We start from the raw sequence: 15,581 nt of genomic DNA, 5'->3' as shown, positions 1-15,581 counted from the left end.
TCCCACTTCTTGGTCTATACACAAAGGACTTAAAAACAGCATACTACAGGGACACAGCCACATCAATGTTTATAGCAGCACAATTCACAATAGCTAAACTGTGGGACCAACCTAGATGCCCTTCAGTGGATGGATAAAGAAACTGTGGTACATATACACAATGGGATTTTACTCAGCAATAAAAGAGAATAAAATCATGGCATTTGCAGGATAATGGATGGAGTTGGAGAATATAATGCTAAGTGAAGTAAGCCAACCCCAATAAACCAAAGGCTGAATGTTTTCTTTAATATGAGGATGGCTGACTCATAATGGCTATGGAGGGGGAGCATGGGAGGATTAGATGAACTCTAGATAGGGCAAAGGGGAGAGAGGGGAAAGGTGGGGGCAAGCGGGTAGGAATGATGCTGGAATGAGTTAGACATTATTACCCTAAATTACATGTATGAAGACACAAATGGTGTGAAAATACTTTGTGTACAATCAGTGACTTGAAAAATTGTGCTTTATATGTGTTATATGAAATGAATTGCATTCTGCCATCATGTATAACAAATTAGAATAAATAAATAATTTAATTTTAAAAATCACAAATATTGGAGATAAACTCCCCCAGTTTGAACCCTGGGCTCTGCTAATTATAGCACTAGACAAGTTATTTAAGCTTCTGAGCTTCAGTTTCAACATTCACAATAGGTATGTTAATGTAAACATTACTCACTACATAGGATTTTTGTGAGGATTTCCTGAGTGTTAACTAATCTATTAATATGTAAAGTAACTTTAAGAAGTGCCTGGCACTTATTATTAAATAAAATTTTTCAGGTGCAACTTTGGAACAGAAAAAAAAAAAAGAAGAAAATGTTCTATTAAGATGATGAAGTGTTTGATTTTTCCTAAATACCAACAAGTGAGACTGCTGCTGGCATTCTATAATTTGACAATAAATAAATTTCAAAACAAAAAATTAGATATTATATTACCTTTTTTTAAAAAAAAATGGACTTCACAGTTTTATATGTATAGAGAATGAAGTGATATTCTTTGGATATTAAAACTTTTTTATTAGAAAAAAAATGTTCTAACTTTATTTCATAAGATAAATTATATCCTGTAAATGTAATTGGAAAATGAGTTCTATAAATTACTAAAATCCTAGTTTCTTGTAAATGTTGAGTAGCAATTAGAAAATATGAAAGGAATAAAATTCGCCATCTTTATTTTCTTGGATTCTAAAAAAAAAAAAGAGGGTATGGTGCCAGTGGTGTGCTGCCTGTCTTCCCCAGGGTTAAGGACACCTAAAGTTGTTGCTGTTGCTCTTGTATACCCCGTGCATCCCAAATGAGGCTGAATGAAAAAAGAAATGGATGAGCTGACAGAGAAAATTAGAGAAAAAATAAATAAAAGAATTTTCAATTAAAAATGAGAAAAAGGAAAAAGCCTATGCTCCCAACAGTGATTGATGACCAGCCTACGTTACTTTTGCCACCCTGAAACCAGGTGAGAAAGAGAAAAAGAAAAGTAATTACTGGCATCATATATCTTTTAATCCTGTGAGTATAAGCAAGGTGCTTAGTTGTTCCCTGCCCCCCCATATTTGCTCATTTGCTTGCTTTGGGGGTTAATGTAAGGGGGGTTGTGTGGTGCTGAGGAGCAAACCCAGGGCCTTAGGTGTGTATGAAAGCACTCTACCACAAAGCCACATCCCCAGCCTTGCTTAGGGTCTCTGAACCTCAGTTTCCTCTTCTATAAACTGAGAAAAATAGTTTCCACCTCATAGTGTTATATAGTAAGATTAAGTGTTAAATGTAAATTATATACATTATTTATATAAATGTAAATTATATAAATAAAAGATTTAACAGAGTATTTTCAACATTTCAACAAAAGTTACTTCATTTTAAGGATATTTCCTATTTGTATATTTCACTCAAACTCAGCCTCTAGACATTTAAGTGTAAAGAGCAAATAAAAACCTGATAACAGCTGTTAATCAGACATTTAACAGGCCTGTGATAAGAGGTGGCTGACCAATACCCACAAGCCAAGGAAACTAGCTAATAATCCAGTTTTATTTATTCATACAGCCTTTATGAAAGGCTTATCAGCTATGAGGCTCTGAGCTCTTTGGCGCCCATCTGGCTCCTCCTGCCCCTAGCTATATGCATGTGCTACTTTCGCTCCCGGTAACTGCATGTAGAACTTCCCCAGGAGCTGATACAAGCCCTGCTGAAGGAGGCTAAATAGTCTTTCCACATCTGGAAGTGTTGCAGGCACAACTGTCTTGTGGGTACAGCCCTTACATTTCTCCTCCTGGGCAGTCAGGCATCAACCCCTCTGATTTTCTGGCTCTTCTCCCCGCCCCATACGGTTTCCTGCTTGACCTAGTACCTGGACATATCATATCTACTGACTAATGGTCAAATCCCGCCTGACTTCCCACCCAGGCCTGAAGTGCCCACTGCCCACACCCTCCAGGTCACTGTGACAGGCATAGAATCCCTATTCAGTGCAAGGACCCCACTGGAAGACAAGCTTCAAGAGTGGAGGATCATTGGGTTTTTCATTCTCTGTTCTGTCCCCAGAGCCTAAATCAGTGCAAAATTTTTATTCAAAACTTATACAGAGAATTTGAGGACTATAAGAAACTCTAGGGATTGCTTACTCCAACTCCTTCATCTCAGAGGGAAAATGAAAGCAGGATGCTTAGAGTAGTTAGAGGTTTTCACCATGTCTAACTCCTGGTTAGCTCTCTGCTGCCCCCTTTGGGCTCCAGCTGACAAATCACACACAAATTCAGTCATTTTATTAGTCAATATTTGGATTTGTTAGGTTTTGTTTTGGAAAAAAATACATAAAACCTGGTCAAAATACCTGCACATTAAGTTACATGAGCACTATGCAAAATATATGGTATTCCCATGAGTAAAACTGTCAAATGGTATCTGTTTCTTAAAGTCTTCTGGGGGAAGAATATTGAAGTAATGTAATGAGGAAGAAATCGCAAAAGAATACAAGGGAAAGAATGGTTTCGAAGAGAAAATGTAACTGCTCTAGGAGACAGGTAAGTCCCATAAGATAAGAAGAGAAAAAAAATCCAAATATCGCTTAATCCTGTGTCTGTTTCTGAACTTCCTTATTGTTTCAAAATTTAAAATAAACATTAGCAAAGGTATAAAAATTCCCTAACCAAACTCAGAATGGTGGAATAGGCAAATAGTAATGGACAGGTGGTTTTTCCAAACAGACTTTCATTCAAGCATTCATTTTTCCATCAGTCACTCAGCAGATGTTTAGTGAGCACCTCCTATGTATGACCAAGAAGCTGAGACAAAGAAGGCATGCACATGATCCCTAACCCCAAAGAGCTCCCGTCTGATTAAAAAAAAAAAAATCATGAAGAAACACCTAGACACAGATTGAGTTTAGAGAAAGAACTGTGGGAACATGGAGGAGGAAACTCTCCACTCAGGAAGAGCCTAAACTCTCCACTCAGGTGGGAGCCCAATGGAGAAAGGATGAGGAGCCCCAGAGAAGAAGCTTGTGACCCACAGGGCATGCACAGTGACCATCGGAATTTAACGAGTGAGTGGATAAAACTGTAGAGAAGCCAAACTGTGGCTTTTACTTTTCAGCCAAAAAAAAAAAAAAGTAAAGGTGGGAGAGCCCAACAGTTTTTTGTTGTTGTTGTTGATGTTGTTTTTCCTGCATGGTCTGCACTGCCAACTTACTCTTATAGGATGACAATTTATTTCTAAGGGTCAGCCATTGCCTTCTCTTTCTCCCTGTTTTCTCCTTCCAGGAGTACAGAAGAAAGCCAGACAGGAGCTGCTGCTGCAGCAACTGGGCAAGCAGGGAGGGCTCTTGGAATCCAAGCTCATACCTCACACCTCAAATAATGTCCACTAGATGCCCATATCCCTGGGTTTGGGGGAGGCTACTGCGGGAGTTGAGCTATCCTCCTCTGGGAGAATCTGGGGCTTTCCATACCTCAGGACTCTCTCCGTCAGGAATCAGCCTCTTGTTCTGCCATCAAGCTGAGGTTGGAAGCTGGCCAACGAAGCATTTCATGCTCGCAAAACACTGTTGATTTCTCCAAGATCTTGAAAAGAGACACTGAACTAATTCTTCCTCCTTGCCTATGAGTTAAGGGATGCTGGTTCTCATTAGATGCAAAGAGCAAACAGTACTCTGTGACAGGTGTGGGTTTACAAGTCTGTGCCTTCAACAACTGTGCATTAGCTTTCAGAGTTCCTGCTGTCTGGGGTGTCCAGATAACAGCTGTGTGGAACAATAAGCAAGGTGGCTGATACTCTGAATTGCTTCCCTAGCTCTAAAGTTTTATTAGTTTTTTTAAAATAAGCACAAATATTAACTAGTTAGTAATGTTGAATTTTGTTGGTTCCAACTCTGTATTTATTTGCTTTAACTAAAAATTTAGTGGTTAATCTCTGCCCTTTGTTTAAACTATTCACTCTTCCTGCAGAACCCTCCCTCCCCTTTACTTCAGGTCAATTTCCTAGACCTTTGAGGAGTTTGTTGTTGATATTGTTCTTTATTTCTTGGTGTGTTTTTTTTTAACTTTTTTTTTTTGTACTGGCAATTGAACCCAGGGGTGCTTTACCACTAAACTACATACCCAGCCCTTTTTTTATTTTTCTATTTTAAGACAGGACCCCATTAAGTTACTAAGGCTGACCTTGAATTTGCAATCCTAATGCCTCAGCCTCTGGAGTCATTGGGATTACAGGCATCTGCCACTGCACCCAGCTTTTTTTTTTTTAACATTTTAATCATTTCAAAATACTACATAGATAGTTTTTAAATTCAACTAGTACAATAAACTTGTGATTTAAAAAAAAAAATAGCAAAACTCTGCCACATCACACCCAGAACTGCTACTTCTCATAGGCAACAAATATGAATTATTTGATCTATTTATTTTTCTTTTTTTGATACTGGGGCTTGAACTCATGGGCACTTAATCACTGACCCACATCCTTAGCCCTTTTTTTTTTTTTTTTTTTTGTATTTTATTTAGAGACAGTGTCTCACTGAGTTGCTTAGGCCATCGCTAAGTTGCTGAGGCTGGCACTGAACTTGTGATCCTCCTTTCTCAGCTTCCTGAGCCACTGGGATTATTTCTTGTGATATCTTCTTAAAGACTAGGAATGGAACCCCCATATGACCCAGCTATACCACTCCTTGGTGTTTACCCTAATGAATTAAAGCCAGCGCACTATAGCAATACATGCAAACCCATGTTTATAGCCCAGCAATTCACAACAGCCTAGGTCCTAGTCCGTCAACAGAGGAATGGATAAAGAAGTATATATACACACAATGGATTTCATTTGTATGAAAATTGTTGGAACTCAGAAAAAATCATGTGAAATTAACTAGACTCAGAAAGTCAAGGGTTATATGTTTTCTGTCATATGTGGTAACTAGAGAGGGAAACAAAAGTGGGGGGAAATGGATCTCATAAAAATGGAAGGAAGATGAAAAAGATAGGGGAAGGGGACCAGGGGAAGGAGGAAATAGGAGAAAGGGGAAGTACTGGTGAATGAAATTGATCAAATTATGTTATATGCATATATTTGACAATGAATCCCGGTATCATGTAGAATCATTATGGACCAATAAAATTTTAAACTACAACATCTGAAAGCATCTGAAAATGACAAGAAATACTGGTAGGAGTAACAATTCAGAGTGTACCTATAATATATCATTATATATTATATCATTATAATATCATTATAGTTTCCTTTATCTAAGTAAATGAAAAGGATTGAGGTGTTTTTTTATGCTTCAAATCATCTACAACATATTTTTATGTATCAACTGGCAATTTGTGACAGCCCTTTTTAATACAGATATATTTGTATTTTGTAGTGTGCTAGGTCCAAATAAAAGAGTGGACAGGAAGGAGAAGTCCTTTCCCCCTCTCTTGTTTCCTGTATCTCTTGTTTTTCTCTCTTAGTTTGCTGTCTGAGTGTGGTGAGACCTCAATCCAGTTGGTTTGGAGACTGTATTTCATGTTATAGGCTATCCTCTAATAGTTTGTGATCTTGTCTGTCCATTTATATTTCAGAATAAATTGCCAAAGAGTTTATAATAGATGAAGTTTGTCAATTCTCACCGTGAGTGAAGTAGGAAACAAGGTAATCAGGTGAGAGTGAGAAAACAAGAAGAGATCCAAGGTCTCTCTCATGCCTAAATTTTCCTTTTGGTTCAGTTGTTTATGTACGGCTCAAATCCTTCATCAACCTACCTAGCTCTCTAGAGCAGCTTGCTGTCAAAACAAGACATAAATGACTATTTTTGCCCTTTTTCTTCATCAAGTATTTAAGCATTCAAGGAAATTTTAGGATAAAGATTCCATTTCCTTCTTCCTTCTATCAAAAGCAGAAAAAGAAAACATACTCTAGTGTGTAGGTCCCAGGGCTTTGTAAAATCTCCAGATAGTCTTTAAATCTTATCAGAAAATAATAACAACTCTCATCCATCCATTCATTTGTTCAGTGAATATTGAATTCTCTTTACTAGTCAGATACTCTGCCAGCTCCTGGGCTTACAGTTATGAAGAAAACAGAAACAGGACTTGTCTGCCTCTCCCACCAGACTATCAGCTGGCGGGGAGGGGAACAGACAGTAATCAAGGAAGCCAACAAATAAGTGCATACTGGCAAACTGTGATAAGGGCTTTGTCAAAAATGAGCTGACCATGTCGTGAGAACAGAAAGGAGACCCATTGCATAGAGGAAGGGGATTCAGAGGAGGAGAGGGCAAGGGGAAGTACTGGGAAGCAAAACTGATTAAATTATCAGTGTGTGCAGAAATCCCACAATGAAACCCACTATTCTGTATAATTATTATGCACCGATAATAAATGATTCAAAAATGAGATGGCAACTGTTGAAAAATAAAGCTAAGCACATTGAAATTGTTTAAGTTATATTTGAGTCAACAGTGATTCAAAATCAGGCAGCTCTACACCACAAGAAGTTCAGGGTTAGGGGGAATATGAGGGGGAAATCATTTTTAAAGTGTTTATGGGAGTAAGACAAACAAAACACATATTTGGTTAAAAAGGAAAGTCCCTAGCTAGAGGTCAGCTGGTGATTTCTGACTGGTTGGGTCACTCGGGGTTGAGTTTCTTTTGCTTCTTGAGGAACCTAGAACACGGAAGCCATCTCAGCCTAATGACTTCCCAATTAACTTTATTATGTTTTTATTAGTGAGTTATAATTCTGTATAATAGTTGGGGTTCATTGTGACATATCCACACATGCACATGACATATTTGCTCCATTTCATTCTGCAGTACTTCTCCTTTCTCTCTCTTCTTCCCATCCTCCTGATCTTCCTCTTTTCTACTGGTCTTCTATTTATGTTTTTATATATATTTTTATTTTACTTATTTATTTATTTTAGTACCAGGGATTGAACTTAGGAACACTTAATCACTGAGCCACATTTCCAGCCCTTTTTCAGTTTTTTAATTTATTATTATTATTTATTTTAAGACAGGGTCTCACTAAGTCGCCTAGGGCCTCACTAAATTGCTGAGACTAGCCTTGAACTTGTGATCCTCCTGCCTCAGTCTCCCAAGCTGCATGGGCCATTATGCCTGGCCTATTTGATTATTTTTTTAATTGGTATATTATAATTCTACACAAAGTAGAATTCATTGTTATATGTTATGCTATATGTTCATATTTGCACATAGTATAATCTGGAGGGTTTCATTCACTAGTATCACCCCTTTCCCTCTCCTCCCTTCCCCTCGATCCCCTTGCCAAAATTATACTATAGAGCTATAGTAATAAAAACTGCATGGAATTGGCATCAAAACTAACAACAGAATAAAATAGAAGACACAGAGATAAGCACACACAGATACAGTCATCTCATCCTTGACAAAGGTGCCAAAAACTTACCTTTGGGAAAAGACAGTCTTTTTAATAATGGTGCTGGAAAAACTAGGTATCCATATGAACAAGAAGAAAACTAGATCCTTATCTCTTACCCTGCACAAAAGTCAATTCAGAATGGATCAAAGACCCAGGAATTAGACCAGAACTTTGTAACTGCTCAAAGAAAACATAGGATTAACACTCCAACATAGGGATGCAGGCATCAACCAATAAGACTGCTAACATTAATAATGTATACAAACAACACTTAATAATTTTATTAACTTTTTATGTTTCAAATCATTCCATTTTCCTTAAATGAATAAGCTTCTTTTTCTTTCTGACCATTTTAAAACACATGTAAACAAAACATAAACAGATTATTTTGAACAATTAGAGGCGTAGCAGCTTGTTGATAATTTTGAACTTGGTTTGCAAATAAAATAGATTTTATGCTTCAGTCAATATCAGAGTCCCTCGCTCACCCACCTCGGAAGGGGCTGCATCCCCTGTGCTCCTTGTGCAGAATTCTTAATCTCTGCCTCCAGCTGACTGCCTGCTTTCTATTCTTCTTCTTGCCCTCTGCAGTGTCAAATTCAAATCCACTCAATCCTCAAAGCTCCCAGGATCCAAAAGAGGAGAAACTCTTTCCTCGGGGAACAAGATAGGAGGGAAGCTGAATGAACAATGACCACTGGTTAGGAATTGGAATAAAAGGTAGAGAAAAACTGGGGAAACAAAACCAAACAACAACAACAAAAAAAAAAAAAAAAAAAAAAAAAAAACAGAAAATTGATTTTCAAGGTAGAAAAGCCAGAGGCATGAATAGGAAGGATGACTCCTTTAGAAAATGAAATCTATGAATAGAGCTGGAATATCCTCCAGGCCTCACAGAGTGAGACGGAAAATGTGAATATCTGAAATTAATATCATATTTCCTTGTGTCCTGTGACCCCCAGAACAGATGTTCCAGGGTTTTTTTTTTAAAGTGCACTGTAGTTATACATTATAGGGGTTCATTTTGACATATTCATAAATGCATATAACATAGTTTTCTCCATTTTGAGCCCCACGCCCCCCATCCCCAACCCCTTCCTCTATTCTGTTGGTCTTCTGTTTATTTATAACTGACTGGAATGCATTGTGACATATTCATACTTGCACACAGAATAATTTTCAGACCCACGTTTTCAAACACCTATTACCTGTTGTGTATTGGAGATGCAGAGAAAGATAAGAATGGATTTCAATGACAGTTCAGTGTAGGAGGCAGACACATAAAGCCCAGAACATAGCACATTCGGTGCTGTGTTTAACACAATACTATGCTAAAGTCATTTACTAACATTAACTGGAAGACAAGTTGGTCAAAAACTGTCAGATACAGGTTGTATTGACTATAACTGTGAGTTCCCTGAGGGCTGGGAATTATCGGAATCTCTTCTTCACTTCCACTTCGGTGGAACAACAAGGGTGCATAAAACATCCTCAGTGAATATCTATTACTAAAATGAATAAATAGGTGTTAGAGTCTGTAAACAAGTCAAAATAACACCTGGCATTTTGCCAGGGGAATGTTAGAGTTTGTAAACAAGTCTGGATGGTGCCTGGCAAAATGCCAGAGGGAGTGGTTTGAGAAGTAACAAAAGCGAGCCATTAAGTGTGGAGATTCCTGATTGGTTGACTGATGTATCTAGTTTATGCTAATTAGATAAGCTGTGTGGAATGTATAAATACTGCTCCTGTCCTGCAATAAACGGCTCCTACTCCTGCTGTATCAACGTACACAAGTTATTCGTCACCCCCCAGTTATTTTGCTGCAGCCGGACTGCGGCAAATAGGCGCTAAGATACTTATACCTTAGATAGTGGGCAGATATCATAGACATGTTTTTTTTAACATTTAAAATTTTATTATTAGCCAGATGCAGTGGCACACACATACAGGTGCCACTGCACCTGGCTAATAATTAAATTTTAAATGTTTATTATTTAAAAATTATTAATATTTTTATATTTAATTTTTATTTAAAAATATTTAAATTTATTATTTAAAATTAATAATAATAAATTAGTATTATTTTTAAAAAATTTAAATGACCCAACTCGGGAGGCTAAAACAGGAGGATCACAAGGTCCAGACCATCCTTAGCAACTTAATGAGACCCTGTCTCAAAATAAAAAATAAAAAGGGTTGAAGATGTAGCTCAATGGTAAAGTGCCCCTGGGTTCAATCCCCAGTATTCCCCCAAAATATTGATGTTTTTAATTAACACATCATATTTATACACATGTATGAGATATAATGTGATATTTTGATATATGTATACAATGTGACATGATTAAATCAAGTTAATTAACATATTCATCACTTCCTTCGACTATCTTTTTTATGGTGAGACATGTGAGATGAATTATCTTGATTATTTTGAAATATATAACACATTTTTTTTGGTTGTTGCTGGGAACTGAACCCAGGGCCTCATGCATGCTAGGCAAGTGCTGTACCACTGAGACACATCCTGTGCCCCTATAATATATTATTATTGACTATAGCAGCCCTGCTAACCAATAGATCTCAAAATCTATCATCTTGTCTATCTGAAACTGTGCACTTTTCATTCAACATCTCTCTATTCCCTACAGCATCATAGGATTTTAAGCATAAGCATTTCTTAATTTTGAATTAACCCTCTGGCAATGCAATCAGGAAGATGATTGGGAAAGAAAGTGGTTAGGAGGCTATAGGTTGTGGCTCAAACAGTTACCGGAAAGTAAACAATCGGCTGGTGGGGGTGGGAAAGAGGAAGCCTCAAAATGACACCTGAATTTATGCCTTGAGCAACAGAAGAAAATGGAAGGAGTAGAGAAAGGCCCAACAGAAGAGCAGCACCAGTCCTGAGCAGGATTGTGATCTGGAAGAAGAGGTCCCCATGAGAGAGTCACCCAGGTGACTAAGGAAATGTGTCAAGTGCTGGGAGAATTCAGAATCCACTGAATTTTTTAAAAATGTTTTTGTAGTTGTAGATGGACAGAATGCCTTTATTTTACTTGTTTATTTTTATGTGGTGCTGAGGATGGAACCCTGTGTCTCACACATGCCAGGCAAGCGCTCTGCCACTGAGCTACAGCCCCAGCCCCAGAATCCACTGAATTTAACCACTGGGATATTGCTGGGGGCAAACCAGCAGCAAGGGATTGCAAAGTGAATGGTTGAATAACTGGAGAGAGTGGGCAGCTGCTGTTTCAGAAGTCACTGCTTCTGAAAAAAGGAGAGAAACAGAATGTGTTTTAACCAAGATGATTTCCTGCCAAGGCCTGTGACCCAATTGAAAAGGAGAAGCCAGGGGAGGTCATGATGCCCAGCAGAGGATCCCAGTATTGGTCCCTCTCAGACCAACTCTAGGCAGGGGGGAAGAGCTGAGGCTTCTCTAAGGACACAGTCAAGGGAGGCCTGGGGTCCCTCCTTGTGGACTCTGCAGGACTGAGTGGGAATGGGGAGCACCTTCCTCCAGGGACTTCCCAAAATGAGCAGAAGCCCAGCTGAGTCTGCAGCAGATAGAGGCGAAAAGGATCAGAGACTGACAGAGAAAGTGGACAGAGTGGGCCCTGCGATGGTGGTTCCAAAGCCCTCATCTCCTGGTGCAAATAACAAACTCTCCCTTTTTCTTCCTTTTTTAAAAAATCTGGATCCAAGAGGAAGGAAGGCAGAATGCTGAGAATTTGGACCTCACCATGAAGAAGAAAAGGGTTACAGAAGAAAGCCATTACCTGAACAGAGGGGCCTCACGGGGATGGAACTAGAGTTCTGGCTGACTGGATTCCTGGCAGTGCAGCGGTAGCTGCCACTGTCCCCAGATCTCCAGGAGACCCTGAGAGTGGTTCCTCCATGGGACACAACTTCCCCTTGGCCATGGGGGTCCCAGCTGTACTGAACATCTTCTCCAGCTTCTTCCACAAAGCAGGCCAAGGTGACGAAGCAGGTCCTGTTCCTCATGATCTGGGAGCGGACAGTGATATTGGGCTTCTTCAGCCTCCCTGTGCCAAGAAGAGTCTCAAGCTGTGAGAGAGCTCAGGTCCAGGGAAGTAAGAAAAGACAAGGGTGAAAAAATTAATGTGCATCCCTCCTCCCCTCCTCACCGTAGACATGCAGGGTGAAATCCTTGGTGATGTTGGTCAGGGGAGAACGCAGGCTTATGCAAGCTTTATAAGCACCAGAGTCCCACAGCCCCAAGGGGCTAATTTGAAGAGAATAATCATAATGAGGATTGCTCAGTCGTCCACTGTATGGTCCCTGAATCTCAGAAACCAGGACTGGCTTGCCAGCTGGTCCTGGTTGCAAAACAGCAATAAGCCCTTTGGAGCTCCATGTGACACTTTCTATCTCCTGCTCCACTGGGACCTCCAGGGGCAGAATGACTGACTCCCCAAGGGTGCCAATCACTACCTTTCCCACTGTGACTTCTCCCAGGATTCCTGACCCTGCAGACAGAGAAAGGAAAGTGTCAGTGTCTCCCTGCCCACTAAGGGAAGCCACAGACTTTGTCACTCCAAACCCACCCACTCTAGGCCCATCTTATCATCTCAAGGGTGTTATTCTCCCCTATCCAGGGCTGGAAAGAATAAGGATTGCTTCTCCACCTTCTGTCCACTCTAGAGCTGCTGTTCAGGGTGCATGCTTGAGTTCCTGGGGTACCTGTACTTGAGGATCCAGGTACCTGTACAAATGTGTGGCACTGAGACCGGGTGGGAGCTGCTGCTGCTGACTGGGTTCTTGATTATGCAGGTAAAGGTCAGAACACTGTCCTCTGGCCTCAAGGAAACACTGAGGACAGACCCTCCATGGGATATCACAGTCCGGGGACCCAGTGGTGTCCAGCTGTAGGCCACAGTGTCTTCTCCGCTTTCTGCCACACATGTCAGGATGATGATGCAGTTTCCATTATCACCAATCCTGGAGCTCAGTGTGACGCGGGGTGGGACCAGCTTTTCTGAGTGTGCAAAATGGAACAAAGTGAGGACTGGGAAACCCCTCTTGTTTACAAGATAGAAAACACAATACATTGTCACCCAAAACCCTGCACCACCCTGAGTTTACATAAGGAACAACAGAGGCAGGATCTGCCCACATCTACTCTAGAGTTTTAGGCTTTACGAGGAAGTGTCACTTAATATCTCTTTTGATTTCCAGAACAATTCCATGAACTACATAAGGATGTGTTATATCTATTCTATTTCACAGGCTTAGAATGCTTAAGTAATTTGCCCAAAGTGATGAATCCCAAACTCAGATCCAGTGGATTTGGCCTGGGTTCCTACCCCTATATGGAATAAAGGAACACATGCCCGGGACTGTGTTGTAATTACATCTTTCCCCAGTAGGGGGCTCTGCGGCATGCCCTGAGCTTCCAAATATTGACCAGGGCCTGGAGAGGATGTGGTCCTGTGTTTTTGAGGTTTCTTCCACCCATTTCCACTGCCTTGCTATCCTTTTCCCCCTGGCCCATGCACCCCATACTATTCCTCAGATGCCCCCTTCCCATTATTTGCCAGAACCAGGAGCATTTGGGAGAGGAAGCAAGAACAACAGACGACCAAGACAGGCTTGACCAAGCCATATAGCATGGGAGGAGGACACTCTGCTATTCATCCTCAGTCCTGTGGCCCAGCTCACTGCAGCCCCAGGAGTGTCCCCTGGGAGAAAGCAACTTGAACTCCCACTGGTAAGTAACTTTCTGCTGCCTCACCGCAGTGTCTTATAGACCAAACTCTAGCATGTAAACCCTTTCCCCTTTGATTTTTGCAGGCTCTCTTCTTAGAGTCTTCACTAATTCAGAGAGCTAAAGATTGTCACATGCCAGTGTGAGAAACGCACTCATCTGTCCAAACCCAAAGAATGGACTGAGGAACATGAGGTCTAGCAAAAGCAAGGAGTTTTGCAAGTGCAGGTGTCTGGGGAAGCAGGCACACCCAGATTGGGTACAACCAGCATTCTGTCCCCTAGAGCACAAGGTCCCTCCTCTGGTTCTTCATTGTCTGAGTACTATGGGGTATACAGTCTTCCCGAACGTCAGCTAAGTTCTACTGTCTCCAGTTGGATTATTCAAAGAAATACACCTTTTGTTGTCCTTACCTCCCTGGGTTCTCTTGTGGCAGGAAAGTCCCTTTGGATTGAGTCCCTTTGGGTGAGAACACAGTGCATCTCTGTTGGTCAGGCTGGGCCCCCTTCTTCTCACCTCCTGTTTGTCAAGAGGCTATGAATTTCTATATTTGGTATTAACTGTAATTCTTTTCATTCTCTCCCCTTCAGCTGCCTTTCTTACATGCCAAGTCATTTTACATTTTAAGCTAAATATTGTATTTTGAAAATGGACCACCAGACTTTTTATGTCTCATAACAGGAAGCCAAGGAACCAGGGCACAAGACACAGCATCAGGTAACCTAAATTCTTGTTATGGTTTTGATATGAGGTGTCCCTCAGAAGCTCCCATGTTAATGTAGGAGGTGATATGGTTAAATTATAAGAGCTGTATCCTAATCAGTGGATTAATTCATTTGATGAACTAATAATTTGAATGCACTACCTAGGTGGTAACTATAGGTAGGTGGGGCATGACTGGAGGAATAACTCTCTGGGCATGCCCTCGGGGATCATATCTTCCCCAGGCTCCTCCCTCTCTCTCCCTGCTTCTCAGGCACCATGACATTCTGCCTCACCCCAGGCCCAGAGCCATGGATTCAGCCAGCCAAGGACCGAACCTCTGAAACAGTGAACCAAAATAAACTTTTCCTCCTAGCAATGACTGTGAGACTGGCTGGATAGATATTTTAGGTCACAACAACAGAAAAACTAACACCGTTCTCTTTCCAAATCTTCCACCTGCTTAGTTCTGTGTTGTGGACTTGGTTTCCTTAACTGAGAATACAAACCCTTGCCTGCCCACTGGCAGGGCTGTTGTGAGGTGCCAGTGACTTGGGAAATGCTCTGTGAAGGATAAAATCCTGGCTTATTTTCATGGTTGTGCCACTGGGCATCAACCCAGAGTGAAAGGCTGAGGGGAGAGCCTCCCCCTGGTAGATCAGTAGACCCCCATCTCTTGCTCACAAATCAATCAACACTATTCCATGTGGAGCACATCTTGCCAGGATAGCCATAGCATGTTGAGAGGCCTTTCCCACCAGCTTTGGGCCCACCCTAGTGAACGTCCTACCCAGGTTCCCACAGCTCCACCCCTCTTGTTGCTAAGAACTGGCTGTAACCAGCCCAGGCCCCAAATCTCCAACTGTATGTACCTGACAAGGGAGCAATCCCAACATCCCCCACTAGACCAATGGCTCCATCTCATGGGAATATTTTCTAACACACAACCAAAGAGAATGGCAAGACTCCTACCTTCCTCTGTCAGTTAGTTTCCCTGTGTCCCCCTCAGTCAGCCTCCCTACCTTGCCCACCTAACCACTGCGGGGGAACCACTCTGTCATGACCCCCAGAGACCTTGAACATCTTCCTCAGGCTAAGTTTGAACCACAGCTAATCTGTATTGGGCCAAAATTTCAGAACACAAGAGGCTAAAAGGCTTGGGAAGCACTCCTGGAAAGAACTCTCCCTTCTCTCCCTCTCCCTCCCTCTCCCTCCCTCTCCCTCCTTCTCCCTCCTTC

General features: G+C 41.1%; 1 protein-coding gene across 1 annotated transcript in view; it reads right to left on the bottom strand.

The window, feature by feature from the left end:
• Window positions 1-8,182: 8,182 nt before the first annotated feature.
• Window positions 8,183-15,581, bottom strand: part of LOC107147491 (T-lymphocyte surface antigen Ly-9-like) — a 13,043-nt gene continuing 5,644 nt past the window's right edge. Inside the window, exons 3-6 of the mRNA XM_015491989.2 lie at window positions 12,640-12,912; window positions 12,062-12,403; window positions 11,693-11,959; window positions 8,183-8,598 (exon numbers count right to left, since the gene is read on the bottom strand). Coding sequence (XP_015347475.2) covers window positions 8,519-8,598; window positions 11,693-11,959; window positions 12,062-12,403; window positions 12,640-12,912 — 962 coding nt within the window. The 3' untranslated portion in view covers window positions 8,183-8,518. The remainder of the gene's footprint in view (window positions 8,599-11,692; window positions 11,960-12,061; window positions 12,404-12,639; window positions 12,913-15,581) is intronic.

The sequence above is a fragment of the Marmota marmota genome, unplaced genomic scaffold (assembly GCF_001458135.2).
Source record: "Marmota marmota marmota unplaced genomic scaffold, marMar, whole genome shotgun sequence".
NCBI classification, from domain to species: domain Eukaryota; kingdom Metazoa; phylum Chordata; class Mammalia; order Rodentia; family Sciuridae; genus Marmota; species Marmota marmota.
The sequence above is the reverse complement of the archived record's forward strand: the minus strand, read 5'-3'. Positions and strand labels throughout refer to the sequence as shown.